We start from the raw sequence: 25,604 nt of genomic DNA, 5'->3' as shown, positions 1-25,604 counted from the left end.
GGGAAACAATAAAAGCATTTCCCAACTGGCTTACCCGATCCCTGCCAAGCCCCAGGGTGAGAGAGCGCAGGGCACCTTCCTGACCTCCCGGCGTGAGTCAGCCCATTCTATCCCGCCCTGGGGGAGCCAGCAGTCCCCTCAGGCAGCACTGGTGCCCATCAGGTGCCCAGGCCACCTCAGTTCCACTGGTCCTCTCTAGCATTTTGGGCACCAAGCCCACTTTGGTCAACTCCCACCTGGGAGCAGCAACAGCTGTTCCTTCTGTGGCCTCTTGCTAGACAGGGTCTCCTGAAACACGAGGTCTTTTGGCTTGGTGATCCTGCTGTATGAGATGTACAATACCTCATGTGTTTCCTAAAGTACCCTGAAACAACATACAGACTACACAAACACCAAACAAACATCAACAAAACGTGAGCTTAGTATCAGAGTGGCAGTCTGGTGGCAGAGCGATTCCCTATCTTCCACAAACAGCCCCAGTACTAGCAGGTGTCCAGCCCAGGAGCTCAGCTGAGCTATAGAAAAATGTTTGTGGAGGCCTAGAGGAAAACCTCCCATTTTGTATTAAAATTGAGTGAATTAGGATCACCTTTAATCTCCTACACAGGGCCTGGGCAGACTGTCACCTCCTAGAGGCTGTTGCTAAGCTCTTGCATTGGTGCAGTAAAAGTCCCAAGTCTCCCTTCTAGACCCTGCTTTCCTTTTCATCTTTTTACCTGCTTCTTCCACCCATTTCAGCGCTCTGGACAAAAGAGCTCTCCCTCTACATCCTTCAGTGGCTGGATACCTCTTTGGATTGCTTACTGCTGTCCTCCTCCTCTTACCTCCATTAACAAGCATCTCCCCCTTCTCTGCTACCAACCTCACGACTACCTATGTGCTCATCTATTCATCCTACAGTGTTTTTGTGCTGTTTGCACATGATAAATCCTGCTGCTGTCACGTACCACTTAACTCCAGGAAGTGTGGCAGAAGACCAGCTTGTCTGAGACACATTACAAAAACTGGAATGCAAAAATATACTCATCCAGAACCACAGCTGTACAAAGAGTTGTCTCCTCACGTGAGTGCCAAGGAAAGAGCTCATCCGATGTGGTGACAGCAGAGGCCTGCAGCGTGCGTGGGTGAGAGCCCCGGGAAGGACTGGAACATGTGTGATGCAGGAGGAGGAGGGTAAGAGCAGGAGATGGGTATTGGCATATGTCAGCGAGGAAGAGGTGGTTTGGTTTTCTGCAGAGCGTAGGAAGAAAATGATTCCTCGTGTGTGTGTGCATGTGTTGCAAGACCAGCATTGCAGAATAAAGGGATTCTCTGCCTAGGGAGCTAAATTGGCTGCTCTTTGAGCATTTTAATAGCCTTTTTTTTTTTTTTTTTTTTTTTTTTCCTTTCTTTCCATAGCTTCTGTCACCAGGAGCTCTCTGACTCCAGCTGTGAGAGAGTGTGAAGCATCCAAGATCATTTTTGAGTGCTCTATTGCCAACATCTGCCCAAGGCATCAGGAGCAGTAGGCACCAGGCCTCAAGCTGTGCATGCCTGCCTGGGCCTAAGCTTAGCCCCCAGCTTTCCAATGGCTTTAGTTTGCACTTCTGTTCCCTTGCATAGCTCCTTTGCCCTTTCTTGTTCCTACCACAGCCTCTGCTACGTTGAACAGGAGCCTAAAGCAACGATACCCTGTCCCTTGATTGCAGTTACAAGCCACAATTAGATACACGGCAGAGAAGTCTGCCAAGCAGCCCCTTCTCCTTAGTGCAGGCATGGAAGGTCACAGCAGCATAAGCTGATCCAAAATGTGATCTAGTGGACTTGTTCCCAGAAGGAACTGCCTGTCTGCCCTCTTGTGTGCTGAGGAGATCAGACATTAAGCCAAGGCTTGGCTTTCAGGCAGCTCCATTCCTCCATACCACTGTGGGATCAGACAAATACCAGCGCCAACACTTCAGAGAGGGTGGGACTGCATGGCCATGGGCAGGGCAGAATGGCAGCCACCACCACCCAGAGTGGTTTGAACTGCCCTGAAACAAATCCCTGCCAAGAGCACTGGATGAGCTGCTGTCAAGGGAGGGCCCAGCATCTCCCAGATTAACTCCATGATTTGCTGCAGTTTTATTAACTCCTGCTTTACAAGAATGGGCTGAACTATCTGGAAGCACAAGACAACACCAGCTTCACGGCCATTTGCATCCAGGTTCAGATGAGAAAAAACATGCAGTCCACATAGGTGATTTGTTAATCAGTCTCACGGGGCTATCACTCCTTCCCTTCTAGCTTATCTGGCACATCCTTCACCTCAAAGCATACATTTTCCAGCTTCTCCAGGGGACCACCCTCTGTAAAACCTTAAACAGGTTCCCTGTTCAAGACCAGAGGGTAACAGCAAAGAAGAGTCAGTGAGCAAACAAGGAGTCTGCTCCGTGCTCCTAAGAGGTGGAAGATTTTCCACCATCCCTATTCTGAGTCAGAAGATGCTGTGTTACTCAGACCCCCCTTTTCCTTCCCTCTGTGAATGTGTTTGATTATTTAGAGAGTCAGTGAGGTGGATATCTGCAGATAACCCATGAAAAATGTAAAAAATAAATAATAAAATAACAAAAGTAGAAAGGTAGGAAGAAAAGAAGCAGTAAGATAATGGAACATTATGGGCTGAAGGGAGACAGATCCAAGAGTCTGGAAAAACGCCCTCCTGGCTTCCTTGTGCTGCCATCTACCAAGGGCTCAAACCCTTCCTCAGAGGTACAGGAACAGTACTGGGCCTGAAATTCTTAGGGCAAGACCAGAGAAGCTGTCAAAAAACTGCACGGCCTTCACTCCTCCCATACCCTGTCCGTTGAGTCCTACTCTGAGAATACATCCAAACCCTTCTGCAGATCATGGAGAAAACATCCTCAGCCCAAGACCTCTATGCTCTGCTAGTTAAATTCAGCCTCAGGGCCATTCCTGCCTTTCCAAGCCCCAACCAGGCACGCTGAGTGAACCACTTACAAATCCAACAGGCTGGGGCTGGTGCTCTCCTGGCTCGTCTGTAGCAGCAGTCCCCAGCAAACTACAAAGCAGAGACTGGCCAGCAGCAAAAGCCAAGCTAGGTGTAACATTCCCTCAGCCCTGGTTTGTAGGTTCAGCCCACCAAGATGTTTTTCCCTGTTGTAGCCCCTTCTGTCCCTGAGCGAACGGTTTTACTCCCTTCGTACCCACCTCCCTGCACTAACTGAAATACTCATTCAGCCCCAACGGATTAAACCATGTCCATGAACCACAGAAAGCTTTCAGTTTACACTCATAAATATAGAATTATGAAAAATAGCCTGCTGAGCCAAGCAGGACTGGGGGGCTGGTGTGCAGGAAGGACATCTGACATCCTGCAGGAACACAGCAGGCAGGTCAGACCAAGCCAACACCCCCGGAGCGGGGAACCACCTTTTGCAAAAGGGATGAAGACTTGTACTGCCTCCTGACCCATACCTCTTAGCAGCCCTCACTAGGGAGATTAGCCACTCGCTGCTTCCCACAGTTCAAAGAGATCCTAAAAAAGAGAGCTGGAGCAAAGCAGATTCAACTCCTCCCGACAATGCACTCAAAGGGGAAAATATTCTGCATAAAAGGCAAGGACTGGGGAAAAAAGATAACTGTGATCAGCACCTAAGCAATACATGAGGGGAAAAGGCTCTTTTCCCTCCTTCCCTTCCACCACAGAAATTTCAAAGTGGTGTTAGACAAAAATGAGAAAAGCCATCAAAGCAAGCTGGTGATTCATTAAAATAAAAAAAAAAAAATGCATTATGCATTGAGAGTAGTCAATTAGGAGATGCAAACTGCACACTGTCCTGTCACCCCAAGGGAAGCACAAGCAAGGGGAGTGGGAGGAAAGGATAAGCAGAAAAGGAAAAATTTACAAGCATAAACAAAACCCAGCTATGACCCCTAGGTGAGTAGCTTGTAGGAAACAGCAGCCATCGCTAACCCACCCAGAGCAGCTGGAAGCTCCCTTTGTCTTTGGATTACTATGCAGAAAACAAACACAGCTACTTTCCAGACAGAATGGTGTCAACCAAAGCACTACTGCTTCAAAAAATGAGGGCTATTGGTGCCAAATGATTGAAGAAAGTATCCACATTCAGACTCCCAGAGTGGAAGGCTGGGAAGCATCAGAAGCAAGTACTTTTCTTCCCTGGGCTCAGTGCAAGCCACGTGTGGCGTGGGAGAGAGCACAAAAGGTTCCCAGTTCCCTCCAGCACACCTACAATCCTCTCCTTGGATATGTAGTCTTCTTTTCCTCCCCACATCATATAAGAAGCCACTACAGGGCCAGTGAGAGTGTGAACAGGCCTGCTGAGCTCAATGCTGACAGGCCTCCCCCTTCCTGCTTTGTAAAATCCGACAAACATACTGCTCCAAAAAGAGATCAGGATTATCCTCCTGAGCCTGCCCCTCTGCCTGGGCTCTAGCACTTCATTAGGATTCTGCATGACACTTCCCAAAGCCTGCATCCCTCATTGAGATGCTGACAGACAACCAGAGAACACAAAGTGCTCCCTCCCCTCTGAGGGGGCATTCCAGCCTGCAATTTCTACTGTGACTCAATCAGCATCCACTTTAATGAGGCCATCTACTATCTCCAGGCCTTGGTGACTGATGTTTGAGCTTGTACCTCAGTCTCTGATTGCTCAATCCTCCCTCCTCCCTTTTCTCAGCTGCAGTTTTCCTCAGTTAACAAAATAAGAATATGACCAAGAATTGTAGGACAGTGCACCCAATTCCCAGTACTGCAGTTTCTAGCAGATCTTTGTCAGCTGATAATCCATTTAACAGCTAAAAGCAGGCATGTTTAGCTGACAGGATCTGGGAATACATCTTGAAGGTTTGTGTACGTTAACAATCTCCTGGGCTTTGTAGGAGATGTTTTTGCACTGGTTAATTTGGGTCACTTTTGATCAGCCAGTGTCTTTGGCATGCTGCCACAATGCCTCTTACGAATTTACTCTTGGAGCTGCACCTCTCTTTTGTCCAATCTCCTACATCTTTCTTTCTCTTAATACTTCCATCAGTCCTGGTGTGTCCTCATCAGGAAGGACTGAAATGCCTTCTAATGAAATTACAAGGCAGATGAATCAAGCCCAGTGAGGCACGTAGGAGTTTACTGTTATGTAGGTCTATGTCCTCCTTGCTCAGCACCACATGCAGGTAAGGGAACTTCGCAACTTCCAACTTCTTGGGCACATGTCAACTCCTAGCAGAACTGAGAAGGGCTACATCGCACCCTTGGGAGTTAAATTTCCCCCTTAGTTTTCCCAACTCATTTCATTTGTTTTGCTTCCTAGCCCCATTTGCAACATTATTTTTTAGAAATAAGTATGCAAAAATGAGTTTTATGGTGCAAATTAATATTCTGGATGACAGCTTTTCTTGGTATGATTTCTGATGTTTTCCTCACCTATTTCCCCTCCTAGGCTTCCTGTTTGGTTTGAGTTTGCAGGTAAAATACAAATCCATTTAGTACATAACGACGCATCGTAGAAATGATGTATGACAAATTATTATAACACCACTAAGGACAAAACTCTGATCATACTTTTCCTCTGGGTTTCCAAACTGTTTTCCAAGCAGAAAACAGAGAGGAGCTGCACTATATCCTTTAGAGAACAAGGACACTGCATAAACTGTTCCTTAGCAACAAACAAACGAGTAGCTCAAGTTCCCAGTCTGCCTCACAAAGGCACAACCAGTATTTAGGAACTGAGAAAATAATGGAAGCAGGAAGACTCACCTCCCCCTTCTTTACAGTCATGGACTGCCGTCGAGGAGTGATCTCTTCATTGATGCTGGAAAGGAAGTTCTGCGAGATCCGCAGGGCATCCTGCAGGAGTGGATGATCAGGGTGGCTCACTGGAGTGTGCTTGAGCAAATCCTGCCACCAGGAACACAAGCAAAGAAGAGAACCATGAGCACCACTGGAAAGTAGAAGGGTCCGAAGGCCCTAACTAGAGCCATGGAACAAGATGTTCCATGACTTCATACACAGCAGAGTAAGGCTGTACGTATGGAGAAAGAAGAGAATGATACTCTGCACTTTGTAACACCAACGGAAGGGTACCATCCATGGACTCTTCCCCCTCAGTGTAAAGTGAAGAGGCTCCTGTGCAGCATAACAGCTTAATTTCTGCAGTCCTGAAGCTGCATGGAAAATGTAAAAGGACAAAAAAAATAAAAAGGGGCAAAAAGTTTGAAAACTACCCTTCAGATACTTACATGCAGGACAAGTGTGCTGCGAGTCACTCGATCCACTGGTTTGTATAGGAGAGCTGTGAAAAAAAAAAAGCAATGGAAACATAAGAAAGAGGTACCTAAATACAGCCCCTACAGAGCAACTTGTCCAATGCCACTGAATGTACAGGCACAGGTTTATTAACCAACGAGCTACCAGAAACCCTTCTCTAAGGTTAACGTGCTACACAGCCAATTAAACACACATGAACACACAGAGGAAATAAACATGCTCCCCTGGAAACAAATGCCCACTTGTGAGCACACCCCGTCAGACAGTGGATGAGCACACAAGGCAGTACCGAACAACTGCACACAGCATGGCACACTTCCAGCAATTTCCTGGCAACCTGCCTGGTCCCACAGGTCAGAATCGGGCCTTGCACTCTTTAAGTTGCCAAGGAGGTCCCTGAAAGGTTGGCAATGCATCCCTCCTTCTGGAGTTCAGCATGACACTTTTGAGCGCTTCCAAACCCTGATAATAGGCCAAAAAAGGAAGGGGATTGGCTTTTACATTAGTCAGTATGGAAGCTTCATATAACACGGCTATCTTCTACTATGTGCACGTATAAAGACGAGCACAATAAAAGTTGACCTTGACCAGGCTCTCTTGAGATGGCAAGAAACATAACAATTACTTGTAGGCTGACGTTTGTGCTATCACTGTGTAGGAGTCGTTTTCTTAAGAACGCAGCAGTCCTTTGGTTAGCCTGGTTTTGCCCAAAGGGACTCATCAGGTTTTAAGCTGGGCAGAGGTTTGCCTATGCATGCATGCAGTTTACTATGCACAAGCTCTACTACTTAGCAAAATGGAACCGATATCCTAGGTAAAGCCAGCAGAGACTCCATAATCTTCCAGAATTTAAAAAGAAGAACTGAGAGTGGAGGTTTGGCAACAGCCCCCACACAGTCCTGACAAACCAGTCTCCTCTGCATGGATCACTCACTTTCCAAGGAATTTTTCGTCGTCTGATCTTTAGATTCCTTTGTGCTTCTAGCCTTTAGATTCTAAAAGAAAAAGAAAACCCACGTAGCAGGCAGTCAATCACCTTGAAATATCACATGGGAATGTAAGAGTCTATCTGCTCCTCCAAAGAAGGGCCTAAGTGAGAATGGAGGACAGCCCTCTCACATTTCAAGTCAGTGAAGGAAAAACGTGCTTTCCTTCTTGATAACTTCACCCTTGCCATGTCACAGGCACCCACGCATCTCAAATATTAATCAGGTTTCTTAGGAGTGTATGTCAATAGAGATGCAACAAAGCAGGGAACCACCTACAGCAACAGAGGATGGTGGAATTTTTAATCACCTGTAAGAGAAAGGCATGGCCATAAGGATGCAGCCACTGTCACAGCATGCATACACCACCAATAAATAAAGTACAGGACTGGGATTTAGCACCCCTTGGTTATACTTCCTTATATGTGCTCTGAGCTGTGCAACCTTGGCCAAGTCATTGTCTTTCATGGCCAAAAAGGAACAATATCTGTGACACTTTTTTTTGCAAGTGGACTATGAAGCTGCACGTATTCATGTGCTGAGTGCTCTGAAATCCTCAGCAGGACACTAACACAAATGCAAAAGTATCATTACTATCATTCTAAATGCAGCAGGTACTGGCATAATTTCTGCATTAGCCTTCAGAAAACAGGAGAACTGAGGGATCACATTTGCACAGAGCCCAGCACCCTGCTGCCCTAATCTCTACTCTGCCTTCTAGGTGTTGCCATAACACTACCTATACATAGTGCTATTTATAAATGGGAAACTCCATGGAATGCATTGTAGTACTGAAAGAAAAGTAAGCACAGGGGAAGCTACTCTACTAATGAGCTGACACCTCTGGAGCACAGAAGTGGTAGGGCAAAGGATCAGAACCTGGTGGGAACACTCAGTAAAGAAGAAAATAGAAGGCACTTGCACTCTGATGAGTAGTACAACACATCCCAACAGGCAAGCCTTGTTTCCCTTGTTTCACAGAGGGACTGTTTCATTTTATCTCTTTATTATAAAAATCTAAAGGGACATGCAACATTGAATGTACTCATTAGCTTTTTCAGAGCAATAAGCACTCCTAGTATTATTCAGCTCTGATTATTTATTTGCTTGTTTTTAAGGACGCAGATATGAAGTTCACATTCTCTTGGTAACTGAGTTCTTCAAGATATAATTACTGCAGTGCAAACAGTCAATGAGACCATGCACTGCCAGCAAAGCTGGTGGCCTGGGAAGCCTGAAAAAGCCTTCAAAATGCTTTGACACAAAGTATTCCTCTTAAAGAGAGGAAATCAGAGCAGCCAGTAAATAATCTAGATTATGCTTGACATGCTTGCCATTTTAAAGAGTTTTCCTGTGCTACCCTCCTCTTCTCCAAGCCAGCGAAGCCTGCAATTCCACAGATAGCCATAACACAAGCCATTAAGGATGGCTTTTTACATCACAGTCGGCATCATCATTAACAAGAGAAATATTTGAGAAGCTCAAAACCAGCTTCCCCTGCTAGAAATGCATGCAGGTGGCACAGAGCTGGGAATTTCAAAGCAATGCCAGTTGTTATGGCAAGATTCCGTGGGCAGAAACAGCACATAAAGGCTGTCCATAGGATAACCTCTATTAGGCCAAAGTACAAATTGCTGTAAGAACACAACCTGAAGCAGTGAGTCTAGGGGAGTTCATAACTTCTTCAGAAGTCAGGGTGGCAAGGATACTGGGAGAATAGACAAGAGTGACATTGCAGGGTACTAGTCAGATTCAGACATCTCGTGTGTCTGAATACCATGACATTACCTCAGAGATTTCAGCAAACTGAGCATTGGCTTGGCAGCATTTCTCTGCTGTCTCCATAGCAACTTCATAGTTATCCACAAAGGCCCGGTACACTCCCAGCTGGCTAGCCTGCAGGAAGCAAAACAAAATAAAATAAAATAAACGCTGGGGAAGAAGACAGTTTGGGATGGGCAGCCTTAGCATCTAATGATCAGGTCATGTTCCGTCACAACAAAGAATCACAGGGAATGCTGAGCATGGCCAGAAAGACAGCTTTGACCTGTGAGCTTTGCTTAACCAAGGCAGGTGTCCCATGCATCCAGCTCCATCTACCCTGAACAAGTTCACTTACTGGCCTGTGAAGATGACACACCCTTATTACTGCCATCTATTTTTTCCTTCTGAACTGCCAGATTAGTATCTATTAATATTTTAGCTCATTGATGCAACTGGAACTGCTGGCTGTTTGCCACAAAATATGAATCAGACAGGAATGATTCAGCCCAACAGCACAAATGTGACCTCAGTAAGCTACTTGTTGGCTTTTGCACGCATGCTGGTCACACTAAAACAAACCCAGATATTAACCTATATCTGCATCAGCAAACATTGTTGTAAAGGGCAGCAGAGTGCTGAAAATACATAAGTGATCCAGAGCACTATCTGTTTGGAATGCAGTGACTGCAGCACTTAGGTGACAGAGACTGACAGTTCAAGCAGAAGGAATACACACCGTTGGTCTGGATGAAGACACAGTAGGCCTCAGAGTCTAGTAATAAACCACTGTCAGCACTGAGCCCTAGCACTGATTCTGTTTGCTGACTTATTTGTTAATTGCAGTCATATTCATGCCAGAGAACATAAGATCCAGCTCAGGAAACCCCTGGGTAGCTTCCAAGCTTGTCTGGATTGCAGAGCAGTTTTTATGCTGCAGAGCTCCACAGGCTGTGCTGTGAACTCCTCAGCAGCTTGAATGTGCTTGCAGAAGTGTGGTCAGTACTGAGCCAACAGGTGGAGTGCTGAAAAAGACTTCTTTTTAATGAAGCTGTGTTTTTTGTTTTCCCCTCCCCCCCAAAAAAAGCGCTTACACTTAGGATTTCTGCACCTTCCCTGCCACCTCTGCCTCACAGATGCACCAGGCAGAGCAGTAGGTGCTCTTTTCCTCTCCTGCTCTGTCATAACCATTGTGTTTCCCATTCTCTGTGGAGCTTCATGCAAGAAATGATGGAAGAGAAAAAGGCAATCCCCGAAGAACATTCCCTGCACAGATTTCTTTAGCTAACGGAGGCTACAAAAGTGAGCTATTTCCTATGGTGCATTTTACTAAAAGATTAGGAACCAGTCTCATCACTCACACAAAATAATGTAGTTATAGCTGAGGCTGAAGGAAACCGTGCTCACTTATGCCAGGGGTGATCTGGCCCCAGCAATGGAGAGAATGAAATCTGTAGATGCCACTGGGGCACAATTCCCTGAAGAAGCTGCTGTCAGAATTATCACTCATTTGCAGGGCTTACGACATTTAGATTTGGATGATGCCAGCTAACATGGCAGAACTTTAGAGTTTCTCCATTACTGTGTGGCTCTTCCATTTCCTACTACTCCTTAACAATCTTTCTAAGCTTTCATTTTCCTTCTCTACGCTTGCTGTCATTAAAATATCTATTCAATTAAAATCTGATCGTCCAATCAAAGTAATGATGCTCACACAAAACGTTAATGCTGGTTTAAGTTTTCCCTTTTTTGATTAAGAAGGCGGCAATGAAAACTAAACAAGCTTTGGTAAAAATAATTGGCCTTTGGTTAAAAATTTTCCATTCCTGAAAACTATTAATGATAATATTTGCTAAATATTTTTTTTATTTCTAAAAAAAAGTTCTGAAGTGTTTCCTTTTAGTTACAAAATTGTACAAAATATTCCTCAAACACAAGAAGCATATTTCACTCCCACATGCCTGATGGCTTTTGTTGTTTTTATTTTTTTTTCCTCCCTCTCTTTTCCTTAGTTTCAACAGGAAAACTTGCCTAGTGCCAGGACCAGAGGCAATGGGCACAAACTGAAACACAAAAGGTGCTGCATGAACATCAGGAAGCCCTTCTTCACTGTGCAGGTGACAGAGCACTGGCACAGGTTGCTCAGAGAGGTCGTACAGCCTCCCTCCTTGCAGATCTTCTAAGGCCACTTGAACATTGCCCTGGGCAACCTGCTCTAGGCAGCCCTGCCTGAGCAGGGAAGTGGGAACAGATGAGCTCCAGAGGTCCCTTCCAACCTCAAGCATTCTGTGAAAAAGGTGGAATAACGGTCACTGCCGTTGCAAATGTATTGTACTTTGTACCAGACCACATGAAATTCTAGAATTCCTTGCATGCACCATCTATAACTTTAGTCTATGGTGCTTTGCTTTGCAAGATATTTATGCCCCCAGAGACCACAGAATAACAGCAAGGATTCTAGTGTTTATCATCAGATTGCATGGCATGACCACAACTAGACAGTCTACTCCCAAAGGTTTGATGTACAACCTGTACAGATGCCTTCTAATGCCTGATATTCTTGCTGTTTCTCATCTAGTTGCTTCTAACTGCCTGCCAAAAATGAGTAAGTTTACCTCACCCAGCTAAGGGTTCACAATTCCCACTGATACTGTACCAAACCATCAGAAACTGAAATTGCTAAACTAGCTGAAAGTTTCCTGCACTAGGGCGATTTGGAACACAAAAATACAGTGCTCCAGAAGGGCCTGTGATCACCGTCAGCAAGAAGCAGTCTTAAACAAAGGCCTAAAAAGCTGCACAGTGAGTCAAAGCTGGCTTGACAGCCAGCAGTGGTAAAGAATATATTCAGCTCTTCTTCGATTAGCACTATGTTCGTTATTGCACTATACTTTCATTGCAGTGAGAGGTTTCCACTTTCAACAACCTTCTATATCCTTGCTTCAGCAACCAGCAGCAGGTGGCTTTATCTTCTTAAACCAGTTGCTCAAATTGCATACATAGAGCTACTCACCAAGGCACCAACTCAATCCCTGCTGGCTAAAACATGCTGCCAGTGAAAAGTAGGTTCCTATATTTTCATCAAGATGCTGGTGTGCATCATCTTCCTGGCCTTTCTCCCCCGCGCCATAGGCAATGGCATTGGTACTGGGCTACACAGCTGCTACCAACTGAGTGACCTTGGTAAAGTGTACTCCCCATCCAATAAACCCCTCACTGGAATGTAACTCCTACCCTGAGAATCAGAAGCACCTCAGGAATGCAGAGATTCCTTTCTTTTCTAAAAGGCAAAAAACAGCCCCTTTAATCCTTTGCTCTCTTCACGTGCTGGAGGAAAGGCTAAAGGGGCCAAAGGAATTTCCTAGAATGTAAACAATTTTTCATCTGACTCAGAAGCTCAGCGTTTTTCATTCAGCCACAGGAATATAGTTGATATGACTTTGTCCTGTTCTCCACTCAGAGAATTTTGTTGAAGTTGTTTGAAGGAGTCTTAGTAGCAGGTTGAGTGCATCAGCAGAGCAGCAAGGGGAATCTCAAAAAGTGGGCTGGTAGAAATGCAAAGCTGAAGGTGACAACCATAAAAACAGAGAAATTCAGCACAAGATAGAGCAAAGCACCACAGAGAGAATGAAGTATGTACGAGGGAGCTCAGCAACAAGGAGAAACACTTATCTTTCAGCGTTAAAAAGTAGGGATTTTTAAACACTGCCATTGTCCCATCTTCCTCTAAAGTAAATGGCTTGATGACACTGTGGACACCCTGGAGATTCAACATTTCTGGAAAACTGTATTTGTATTAGTAGCACAGCTTGTTGGAGCCTTTAATTAACAGCAATGAAAGAGCCACTTTTGCTGTAGGCCCTTCACTGCAGTGAGGCAAAGCTATAAGCCTGTCATCTACTCCAGCTACGGGCTTTCATCCCTGTAGTCTATGCAAAGTCACTAGAAGGAATTAGAGCAGCACCTGTTAGATGAGTAAGAGATAAGAGAAGCTTTGGCGATGGTAGCTAACTCACCAGCTTTTGGAAGAGGTCTCCTACGCGTTGCTGGTGACTCCATTGCTGCACTCGGGGAAAGAGCCCATCATAGAATTCTTTGTGGATCTCATAGAGCTCAGGCACTTTGAAGAATATTGTCTCAATCTGCTGACTAGTCAGCACAGGCTGAGATGTGGTGGCAGCTGCTTTCAAAGGCTTCATAGGCTGAAACAAGGAATGAAGGAAATCATTACCATGCAAACCAAGTACATCCACCCTTACCACATTACAACACATCCTTCCAAAGAGCTGTCCTATTAATAAGTGATATTTGCATTCATACAACTCCTGAAAGCTAGACATTAACAAACCCTCTCATGGTCATCAGCCACCCCTGGTATATGGATTTCCCCAGGATATTTGAAGGTGATTAAAATCCCTTTGCACTCAGTTTTCTCAATCTCTGTTCACTGTGTCTAATAATTAGCACTGAATACTGAAAGAGGGGGCTCCTGTGTGCTAGCACACTAATAACTCCTTGGTTGTGCCATATTCAGTCCTCTCCTTAGGCTTCTCTTTCTCTAGTGGAGAAGAGGGGTAACAGGAACCTTTTGCACTGAGCACCTGATAAGCCAAGGTACCTGAAGTTCTGGGAAACTCTGGACAGAAGCAGCAGTGAAAAGGCAAGTACCAGTGTTTGAAATGGTGTCTGCCACCAATGCTTACCAGCAGCAGAGCCTCCAGGTGGCTCAGGTAGGTTTCCTCACTGGCCAGGATTCCTGACAGGACCCATTTTCTCATCTCCAGGCCTTTCTCCAAATCTGGCTCACTCTATAAAGAAGTTGTTAAAAAAAAAAAAAAAAAAAGAAGTAGGAAAATAAAAGAATGAGGACTGGGGGGAAGGTATAATTCAGTTGACCACAGAATACTCAGTTATTTGATTTACTTAACAGACTAATAAAAAACAACCAAAAGAAAACACCTCTGCTGTCTAGTTTCTAGAAATATACACTGATAAAAACATCAAGGTAAATTTTTATTTACCAGAAACTAATGCCACTTAGATTGTTTATGGGTGTTAGCCTTAGTCATCCAAATGTGGTGCCTCAGCTAGTTGCCTGGGATTCTTCGCATGATTTAAAACTTAAAATTTCAAAACTCAAAATTCATCTTTCTAAACAAATTTTAGGGATCCTTGGTTCTGTGCAGTTCACTCCCTCCTCCCATGAGAGTTGTCCATGATCCTATTCCAAAGCCACATGTTTCTCTATGCAGACAGGATCACCTCCCCTGTATCTACACAGATGCGCATGAATATAGAGCGGTTACAGGCTGACACTGCTGTTAAGATGGCTGTTCTTTCTCCCACTCTCTACTATTCACCAAGTTATTTTTCAGTGCCAGCATGTATAATGTCTATTTTTAGTTAGAAGATGGAATAATCAGCAGTGCTTGGAATGCACATGCTGGTTTTCTTATCAGGATTCCACGAAGCTGTTCTTAACTAAAACAATTGAAGAAGGAGAGAGAAGAAATAAATAAGTGCACAAGCAAATGTACACACCAAGGGAAGATTACTACTTCTCTTAACACTTGATGTTAATCTCTTCTTTTGCATTTCAACTATCCTTCTCAAAACTGCTACCTGAAAAATATTTAACCTGATAAAATGAAATTATTTCCACAAACTCTGAAAATAAATTGGCCAAGCAAGGAAAGTTATAAATAATGAGAACACCCCCCCACACACACACGCTTTTACAGAACCTTATTTCCATTTCTTGTTATTTCTGCCATTCACGGAAATGGCTTTTTCCAATTTTTGCACCATTATTATGTTGTTAAATATCTCCAAGAGTAGAGTCAACAGTTAGATCTGAAAAAGTAAATACTTTCAAGGGTTTTGGGTAGGTTGTTTGGGGCTCCTTCCTACTCGTGTTAATATCCAGAGGAATCTTTGGCTATTGATTTTAGCAGCAGGGGGATTAGGAAACATAACTGCTTGTTCCACTCTACTGGCTGAACATAAAGCCCTTCTATAGCTGATTTTAAAAAGCTCTGTTTAATTTAGGGTCCTATGCTCTGAACTCTGCAAACGTATAGATGAGGTTCATTATGGAGAGAAGGTACCATGGCTCTAGGTAAGCTTACAGCAGCCATCACACTGAATGTGACTTTGAGCCCACGCACCACACTAAGAACGAAACATATCCTCACGCTCCCAGATATTTTTGGATTCAGTCTCATCAGTAACAACCCTGACTTTCGAATGCTTTCGTTAAATTTCACAAGCTATTTTCTAGGCTAAAAGACTTTGCAGCAGCTCCTTTATAAAAATTTTGTGAGGTGCCAAATAACACCAACACCTCCTTAGTGAAAGTGGCAGACAGAAGCTGTTCTAAGGAAATGAATAAGATTTACATGTATGTCAGGTACTACATGGAAAGAAGAACTTGTCGTTGCATCCTGCCTTTCAGAGAGGTTCAGTAAGAGCCACAGTGCCTTTTAAAACCTTGAAAGGGCATCTCAAAGGAGCTAGGAATTTGTAATTCAGCAGCCACATTCAGAAGATTTAAGAAAAACACCAGTGACAAAGTACATGGTAAAAGGAACACTGCAACAGATTCTGTGTATTGAGGAGCACTTGTTACCGCTCAGTCAGAAATCTGCGACAATATTATGACCATTCCTTTTGATTTCTATACCAGTAGTGCCTGGATGTCCACCCCCAGGTTAGGCACGGTGCGCACCAGTAATCAAGAAAGACAGCACCAAGACGTCTAACAATTTCTTCCATTTAATGGGGCAAACACTCAGCTGTCTCTGTGAAACTCCCAGGAGCTCTGATGCAAGAAAAACACAAATCTCTTGGCTTCCAAAGATTTCTTACAACATTTACAAAAGAAAAATTCAGCTTCACAAAGAAGCATTGAAAAAAACTAACAGTGCTCCAAAGTCCCCACTGCTGCGGATGAGGTAAGCGGTCAATATTGACACAGCACTATAATTATGTCTAGCAAGTTCTCTTGGAGGAGGTGAGGGTTTAAAAACCAGCTGGGTATGTTTGTAACATCTGTAAAGAGCAGCACATGATGACGAGTCGTTTAAGTGATTCAAACTTCCCCGTCACAACTGTGACACAACAGTTTTCATTATAGCACTGAGAACAGCTTTCCTCTTCACAAATAAAAGCTTTAATTTATAAGCCAGTTCTTGCTGGGCATCGTCAGCTGACAGAGACGGCATTTTCTGTCTGAATGTTAATTTCCTCTCTTAAAGAGATTTGCTTTCAGGGAGACAAACATCTCCCAGGACACACTACAGACCTTCCTTCCTGGCTGTTACCACAAGGTCACATTGAGAAGTCCACAGTGTTGTCCTAATCCTTTTTATAGGAGCATTTTCCAAGTGCAATGCTTGCAAAACTGTAGCCTCAGCGCCAGCCAGCCGGAGCAGGGCCTGGCTGCTTTAAGATACAGGGCAGCAGTTGCTGAAGAAACCCTCTGGGGAGTTTTTTCAGCAATCACAGAGCACGCTGCAAGGTTTCCAAAGCAATACCTCCAATTTACATACAGATTCCTGAAATGTGGAAAGATGATCTCCTGCTGCTCCTGCTGTGTCAGGGATCAATACGCTACCATGCTGCTGCTGTCTCCATCGTGCTGCCACTCTGCGTCTCCTCCTGAGAACCAGTGCCCTGACATGAGTGTCCTGCTGAGGAAGGCCTTTTCTGACAATGTCATCTGGGGCTGCTCTAGGCAGCAGCTCTTGCTGCTAGATGAACTTCCCGAGACCAGTCCCTGTTCTTCAGCCTCAGGGTGCTTTTTAAGTCATGCTTGTTATGAAACTCACTCCAGGACCGAGAAATTCACTGAGAGCTGGTGCCAAAACCAGGAAGATGAGAAACAAGTTTATTATTTGGTATTACAACATTTCTCACTTACAGAATCAGGAACAGGCTCACCTGCACACCCAAAATAAGTCAGAGCAACTAGCAGGCAAAGATACTGCGGTACCGTCCTTCCACTCTCCCCTCAGAGCACACAAAAACATGATGCACCCAGTCCCAAGGGCATTTTCTGCTTTGGCCATATCTGACAAAAAAGGGAACAAAGAGCAACCCCGCAACCACAAAGCCCCACTGACTGCTCCACTCTGCACTCCAGGCATTTAAGAGAGGGAACACCCTGGGCCTAGGAACCAAGCTCCCTGGACACACGCGGTATCAGGGAGACCTGCCAAGGCTGGACGCTCGCTTCCCTTACCCTGGCAGGAAGGAAGCAGTATGAAATCTTTGAGCTGTTTGTGGCAAGGGGAGGAGCTGCTACCACATCCACCACACCACATTAGTTAGGGGGAAATACAACTATTAACCTGCTGGGATGTTCCCAGCAGGATGTGGGAGAAGCCCATATTGGCAAACTCCAACCGCTCAGCAGGGAACGCCAGGTGGTCAGCAGTCCATCCATCCCAAGCTTGGTCAGCGTGTTCTGCGCTTGTATGAGTCTGACCAGTATTTCATGTTCTGACTCTGTCCCTACCTCTTTGACGCAAGCATCTGTTTCTAGCCTTTCTTCGTTGACCTTCCGTCTTTTGCCTGCCTCTCTACCTACATGTTTAGGAATAAATCTGTCTTACAAGACTACCTTGGGGCAGCAAACAGCATTCCTGTCTGTGTGCCATGGCAGCTGTGAGGACCTAACAATCAGCCAGTTCTGAAAAAGAAAGCTAGAAATCAGTGCTTCGCTCCCACCCCTCACAAACTACATTTAAAAAGGTAAAAAGAGAGGCAAAATAAAAGGAAGATTGGAATACAGTAATAAAGGAAATTGCGTGGATATCCCATGCCTACAGTGTACTGCTGTTTTCTTCTCAACTGGGTGGTGCTTCTTGGTGTTCCAATGATTTAAAAACCAAAAGACTGAGTCACAGTCATAAATGCAATCTTGCAACCTGAATCAAGGCCAGTCAGAGTGGATAGAAGCACTGAAGACATTAGAAAGTGTGCACACACTGGCCTCAAGCCATGGCTGTTATGAACATGTTTACAGCTTGTCAACCTAAGTACTTTTGTTTACTAACCAGGTTGGCATTGCATGTTGAATTCAATTACTGTGAGCCTGAGATTCACCAGCTCCAAGGATTAGACAATGTCAGCTCTTCCCAAGTCTGTTTAAAGAACTCAGGGCTTTCTGGTTGTTGTTTAAAATAACAAGAATTGTTTTATTGCAAATGTTAGGAAAAAAAAGATTAAGAATCTCGAAACCACAATGCGTAAGATTTTGCAAAGTGGTTGCTGCTGGAACAGCTCTGTAAAGAGAAGCAGGGCTTCAAAGTGGGCGTATAAAAGGCACTTTAACTCTCAGACCTTCCTTTGGTACAGTGTGTTCATACGCTGTGCAATGAATGTGTTCAAAGGAGAGGTTTCCTGTAAGGACAGCTCAGAATCTCATAGAGAACACGACAGACTATGAAAGAGAAAAAAAACATTCATTTAAATTTTAAAAGTGTAAATATCTTTGAAAGCTTCCACTAAACAGGCTGGAGGTGTCTCATTGTCTAGGTGATATTAAACAGGGCAAATTCTGCAACCGAGCCATATCAAGCTCTACACAGGGAGGGGAAGGAGCAGGGAGAGGAGCCAACATTATTTATAACATCAGTACTGGTGTGCCAACTCTCCTCAGGAAGGGCTGTACATCCAGGCAGAAACCTTAAGCAGCACAGAGTTAGAGAAGAAAAAGGAAAAGTTGCATCTGTTGGGGGCGGTGAGAAAAAAAGTAGCAGTAAATAAAGAAAAAAATAAATACAAGCAAATATGGAGAGGGAGAGAAGAGAAGGATTCGGAAATGCTGGAGCTGGGAGGAGAAGCCAGCAGCAGCAGTAGTAAGCAGAGCTGTGAGAGAAGTAATCCCATTTATTGATGAAGCTTCAGAGGTCAACTTTTCTCCCCAGGTCTGTCAGGATTCAACCCCAATAGGATAAGCAGTGCATATCCCTCCTGTTTTGCAAGGAAAAAGTCAGATGAAGATAAATTTGACTGCTTTGCTCCAGACTTGTTGCCATAGGAAGCTTACACAGAACCTTAGGCAGCCATGCCAGATTTCATTCCTCTCCGTGCTCTGGGGAGCCTCAGTCCCCTTCCACCCTGCTAGACCCAAACATTAAACAACAGAGCAGATGACAACAAAAGGTACACCCTACAGATTTATTTATTTTTTAATTAAAGCAGCACTTAACATCTCAAAGCATTCAGAGGAGTGGCATTTTATTTTTGTTGGAGCACTTAAAATCCTGACCAAAAAAAAATCATCAAGGTGCCAAGGATGTTCTTATTGGTTAAAAGCCACACAACAGATTTCTAGACATGTTCAAGACAGGCACACAAAGGACACTGAAAAGGCTCCTTCCATGAGCAAGTGGACAGAAGGAATGAAGCTTACTAGGAGGCAACAAGCCAGAGATGGCAGAGAGTCCTGGGCTGTATTTAAGGGAGCCAGTAGGGCAGCATTGCCTGCAAGTTTAAATGATGCTTTGAGCTCCCCCACGGTCACAGCTTTGAAGGACAGCTGGAGACAGCTAGAAGACTCTGGTGTCACTAGAAAGGTGAGGAACAAGGCGGCAAATCACTGAGTCAATGACTGTAAGCAGCTGGAATTTAGAACTACCAAGCGCTGTTGTCCTGGAGCTAAAATGCAGATTCCCATCCCTGGGACCAAGCTAGGAGAAGAGTCCACAACCTGTTGTGCTGCAGTCCTGCTTCGCAGATGGCTGCCAGGCAGTGGGAACAGGAGAATCTAGGCTGAGGACTGGCAATAGCTGCCAGTGCTGTGCCAACCAGTGGACTGCACAGCAGAAAAGGGAAAAAAAATCTACCGGGAAATCTCTAAGTATCGGCCAACTTCCCTTCCAAATCGAATATAAAGTAGGAATTAGTTGCTCAGAGGTGATGTATACAAAAATTAGAGAGATCCATTCTGGGGGGAAAAAAAATCACCTCGATCTCTAGATTAATCTCTCTCATTTCCTGGTGGTGTGGGTGGGGGCATGGAACCAGCCTTTCCACAGGCTGTCCTGCTCCCATCTCCACAGAGCCCAACACCCTCGACCCACACATCTCTGGGCCTGGCTTTGTTAGCGAGCATATCTTGAAAGGCCTTCTCATCTTGACTCTTCCCATCACTCTGATCGCTCCCCACATGAGTAATAGCCACAGGACTATCATGACTGGAGCTTCCCATTCCCTCTAAATGTCTTTAGCCTCAAAGCAACAAGCTGCCCACTCCAACGCTCTTGGCAGTAATTCTCCTAGTGAAGGGTGTCAGTCACTAACACTGCCAGCTGTCCCAATGCTTTCCCCTGCCCCTGGAGCAAGCTCTCCCCCTGTCCTCTAACTCTGTCCAAGGATCTTCTCTACTTTTTCCCCTAACTATGTGAGGAGGACAGAAAGATTCTTGTTCTTTCTGCGCTAAGGGATGGAATTAATACTACCTATTACAAACACTGTCTGGCACGTCCTGAAGCTACCAGTTCTGTCTTATTTGGCAAACGTTCAGGTTGACATTTTCCAAAACAGTTTCCAGAATTTTGGGGAATTTCAATAACAACAGTTCAACTGTTACAAAAAGCAAGGTTCAGGAAAATTAAATAACTTCAAGTTCAATAAACAAACAGCTTACCCTTATACATTAATGGCACCTATTTCTCCCTTTTCCTCTTTTCTCTGTAGGCTTGCTTCAGAGCAACAGTTTGGCAGAAGTGTTGGCTTTATGCCAGAACATGCTTCAGCAGCTCAGCATGAGATTCTGGAAGAGCCAGAAGAGGGGGTACAGCCTAGATTGCTCAATGCAAACATTTGTTAAGGCCTCCTTACCACAAAAATGATGAGTTGGGATGTTGAGATACACATTAAAAACGCCCATGTTGTTTATGTCCTCTCCAGATCAAAGAGGAAACAGGCTGGTGCACCTCTTTTCACCCTCCCTGGATAGCAGGAGATGTTTGTGTGACAGAAACAAAGCAGGTGGAATATAAATACAGAAGAAGTGGCTGAAGTCCTACAGTTTGAAGGCAGACCAGCCAGTGTCTTGTAGTCTGCTTAGATGGTACAGGTGAGAGGGGAATTGGAAAACAGATCCCAAATGACAGAGATTTAGAAGTACACAAACCTTCTGGAAATCAACTTGTGGCCCTCACTTCCTGGAACACAGAACATGAGGTGCTGGGAGCTGGTCACCCCACACACTGAGGGAACGTGAAGCCCCTCTGAAAGCACTCCAGGAGGTATGCTCTCATTCTCTTTTGGAAGAAGACACTGCTTTTGTCACTCTGCACCTTCTCTATGCTGGTGAGGTAGACCAAACGTAGATCAGCTTGACGCACTATTCAACCAAATTCTGTAGCTGCTATCAAAAGATGGAGGGATTTAGTCAAAGACTTGGCAAAAATTATAAGGCCCAGAGCAAGCCCACAAAATATGTCAAAACAAAATGCCCTTAATGTTCAGATATCAATGAGCCAATCTCCAAAAGCAAGGCTGGTCTCATGGATAAGGCAGATTAACATCACCAGAATGCTGTTGTGTCTGGTGATGATAAATGAATTGGTCAGAATCACCTTTTTTCCTTTTTTTTTTTTTTTTTTTTTTTGGCATGCTTTCCATCTTCTGGGTGCCTGACTGGAGCGCTGTTAACTCTTGCTTGCAAGTGATATTAAAGAATGTAAAGAATGCATTAAAAGTCAGAACCTGGTTTTGTAGAACATTAGGCATCTCGCATTAAGCACCCAAAATTAGCAGATGCTTTTCCTATAATCTCTCTACCTTCGTTACCTGTGGTTAGTGAACATACTATCCTCTTATCTCACAGGAACATTACAAGGATAATTAAGACCTGTGTAGCATTCTAATAGCATTTGGAATTAATGGTCACGTCCAAAGGAAATGAGTACTTCTGCACTCAGAGCAGAGTGTGAAGTGTCCTGCAGGTAAGTTGTACATGTAGCACTAGAGATAAAACATTGAATCCACTGAGTATCATTCACTATGTACACTAAACAATGCAGAAAGCCCATACAAAAAAATATGACACTACCATATAATTGAAAATTATCATAGAGACTCAAGACTATAGGCAGAAGGCAGGGCCGGATAACCAGTCATTTCATAACCATTCAACTTCTGAATGACTTTACAATGTTAATATTTTGACAGTGGTATATATAGCACAAGTGTCACGTTGCTGCATACAGTAATCATTCATTTCTAGACTCTGGTCACAAAGATAATTAAAATTCTCTTAAGTAATTGCAGGCACATAAGACAGAAGTAAGAGGATAGGGGACAACTATAAAAGCAAGCACATGTAAAGAAATATGTTTTCTGCTAATCAGGTGTAGTGGAAAAAAAACCCAGACCTGCATCCTGGAATTTGAGGCTTCTGTTCCAACACATTTTTTGTGCTTGGCTCAGCACAGTGTGTTTGACACTTAATTTTGTTACTGATGTCTTTTCCACTACAGTTGAAAATATAAGTAGAGTAAAACTTGTCTAACAACTTGTGATAACAAAGCTTAACTTGTTTAGGAAATAACGTAACCATATATAAGCTCATCTCTTCCTATATATTGTAGACCCTCCTTCATGAGTGGCATTGTCATTTGTGGAGTAATTACAGGCAGGATCAGCTGAAGCAGTTGACATTCGTGATTAAAAGTCTAATCTGTATCAAGACACTTCTACTGGAAACACTAAAACATCTTTGTATAGTTAAAGAGAAGAAAGCAGCCTTTTTTTTTTTTTTTTTTTTTAAAGGGCAATATTCTAGCATTATTAAGTTGACTCTAAAATTAACTACTCTAAAAGGTTATGAGAAATATTCAAACAAACCAAGAACAAGATGGAATATTAGGTAGTGTCTCTTCCAGGCCTTCCGTTACAGACACTATGACATTCTTTTAAGACGACTCTCAGCCATATGAAGTCACATACCGTTTTTCCCTTAACCTGAAAATCTCAAGCCAATATTAAAACATTTTTGGACTTTTTGAAATTATTAATGATCATGTCTTCATTCAAAAGACTCTTGCATATCACAAGAATTCTCATCCTGAGAGGTAAAGAAGCATCTCAGAGATAATAGGCTAAAGCAGAGGCAGCTAGCTAGATTCCATGCACTATATTCAAATAAAATAAAGCAAACCAACAATATATGTACTTCATAATGCTTTAAGAAATCTTGACAAGAACAACACCGTCTCAAGTAGGCTTCTTAATCTAACAATCAACTGCAAAAGTAAGGAAACATATGATACGACACTAACCAATAAAGAGTTAGAGAAGGATGTATACAATGAATGCTAAATAGCAATGGTCTGTGAAACTCATCAGGCTCCTGAAATCTTTTTGATATAAGTGTCTGACACAGGTGATGGTGTTGATTTACTTGTACACTGATATCTATAAAACACCCATCATCTTCTCCCATTACACCTTGATTAATAGGGCAGAATAAATCAAAGTCAACACAAATTAAGCTACTTAACAACTACTGCAGATTTCAAAGCATCATTTATAATGTGGGAATTCAAGGTTGGTTAGCTACACTGTCTTAGAAATATAGCAGGAAGGAAGTGACAGTTGTCCTTGTGCTATTAAGCATTTTTATGAATGACTTGAGGAAAACAGAAGTCTGCAGAGGACAAATAAATTCAAAGAAATAGCAGTTTGGGATTGAAGTGCTTTGCAGTTTAGGAAGCAAAAGGATAAAGATGACAAAAGTAGAAAGGTGAACAGATCAATTCAAGCTAAATATAAGACATTTTTGATTGAAGGCAGTAGAGTAATGTTGTTTCATGTTTTTTTCTTTTTTTTAAACCAAAGCGAGTGGTAGGCTCTCTATCAAGACCAAAGAGAATTCCTCATGTGCCAAGCTATAGCCATGCTAGTGAACTTGAAGCAAAAATAAATAATGCAAGATAGCCCGAAGGGCCACATGAAAACAGAATTCAATGTAGGTGGTCCCTTCTGAGCTTTTTATCTATCGTAATTATCGTAATTAATGATATAGATAGGTATTTGGTGAATAGTAAGTAAATTTGTACATGAGAAGTCGCCATCTCCCATCCAAAGTCATCATACTTCAGAGCTTGCAATTTAAATTTCTCTTATTCCATTTTCACAGGGCAAAGGAAATGGATTGTATATTCTAAATGCTTTATCAAAGCCATTAACCTACCTGAAAATGATTTGGATTTTTCTTGTGAAAGGCAAGGACAACCCACAGGCACAGATGCACACATTGAACACATCCCCTTAATGCATCTATACTTTAGGATGTTTTGGTCCAGAGTTTGCTTTCTGAAATATCTCATGTTTAGAGACCCTCTCAGCTGCAATTAAGCATCATTTTACTCCAATAAAATTCAGAAAGGATGAAAAACTGAGTCTTAAAAATCATATATACAACACACATCCCTGAAGTTTAGGCTTAGCACTTGATTTTAAATACACAATATCAATCAGGACTCACTATACTGTATCAGCTAATCTGTCCTACCATGCTAGTAGCCCCCATCTTTGCTCCCTGTTAAAGCAGTCTACCCTTTTCAACTCTACAGGGCTTTGCTGACTCCAAAAAGGCAGGAAAGGACTCACTGATTTTGTAGATTCCAGAGACCCTGAAGATAGGGTGTCTCGGCTGCCCCGGCTCTTGGAACTGAGATGAGGTGAAGATGAAGGCGAGTCATCAATATAGGGCATCATATCATGATGTCGCCTCTGTTCTTCAGCACGGTCTGCATCGTATGCATAGCTAGGTGGTGTGCCGCTGAACGAAGCATCTGTAAAACACAGGAGAAAAATCTGTCCGGTCAGAGTCAAGCTGGACAGGAGACGGGGAGACAGGCTGGTCAACCACGGCAATGCCGGCCTCCCACCTATGATGATTACTTATCAGTAAATCCAGAGTCAGTGATAGTTAAATATAGACCAAGTGGAGGCGTAAATTTAATTAAACTTCTGTTGTCACCAAACAATCAATCATTTGAAGTCCTAAAAGATAAAGTCCTTTCTAATACCTAATACCGGTGTTCATGTAATTGCAGTTCTTTTCCCCAAGTTCTACTTCAAAAGCATTAGCAAAATTAAATCCTTTTGCAGGCTCCATAAAAGTCATGTAGGTTTAGGAATGCAGTGGGTTAGGTTAAGAAACTGTTTTTTCTATGGAACAAGAGCAGATGATGCCCCTGGCTGGACTTGATGATCTTGAATATCTTTTCCAAGCTGAATGATTCGATGGTTCTATGACTCTATAACTCTTTTCAGACCTCTCAGAACAAGAGGACTAGGAAAGAAAGGTCTTGCGTGTCAAGTGAACCGGCCTGCTGCCAAAAATAAACTCTTAAGAGGCCCTCTTCTATTGCCTGCTGCTCCTCCTCGATTTGGAGCCTAATTCCTTAAACCAACAACCACTCTGCCCTCCACTACCCCCCACCCCACCCCAAACCAACCAACCAAACAAGAAATTGACGGTGCTATGAAGAGCCAAATTAGCCATGATTGCATCAGATACCAATGAACTACTGAAGGAGAGATGAGTATCTTTGGTAGGGGCG

At 43.6% G+C, this 25,604-nt stretch overlaps 1 protein-coding gene across 2 annotated transcripts in view; it reads right to left on the bottom strand.

Annotated features, from left to right (window-relative positions):
- BCR (BCR activator of RhoGEF and GTPase) overlaps positions 1-25,604 on the bottom strand; it is a 99,159-nt gene that overhangs the window by 28,296 nt on the left and 45,259 nt on the right. For both annotated transcript variants that reach the window (XM_035340170.1, XM_035340169.1), the window contains 7 exons: positions 24,646-24,830; positions 13,719-13,823; positions 13,032-13,217; positions 9,043-9,150; positions 7,203-7,263; positions 6,241-6,293; positions 5,759-5,899 (listed from right to left, as the gene is read on the bottom strand). In XM_035340170.1, coding sequence (XP_035196061.1) covers positions 5,759-5,899; positions 6,241-6,293; positions 7,203-7,263; positions 9,043-9,150; positions 13,032-13,217; positions 13,719-13,823; positions 24,646-24,830 — 839 coding nt within the window. The remainder of the gene's footprint in view (positions 1-5,758; positions 5,900-6,240; positions 6,294-7,202; positions 7,264-9,042; positions 9,151-13,031; positions 13,218-13,718; positions 13,824-24,645; positions 24,831-25,604) is intronic.

Source organism: Oxyura jamaicensis, chromosome 15 (assembly GCF_011077185.1).
Source record: "Oxyura jamaicensis isolate SHBP4307 breed ruddy duck chromosome 15, BPBGC_Ojam_1.0, whole genome shotgun sequence".
In the NCBI taxonomy this organism is placed as follows: Eukaryota; Metazoa; Chordata; class Aves; order Anseriformes; family Anatidae; genus Oxyura; species Oxyura jamaicensis.
Note: the sequence above shows the minus strand (reverse complement) of the source record. Positions and strands in the feature narration are given on the sequence as shown.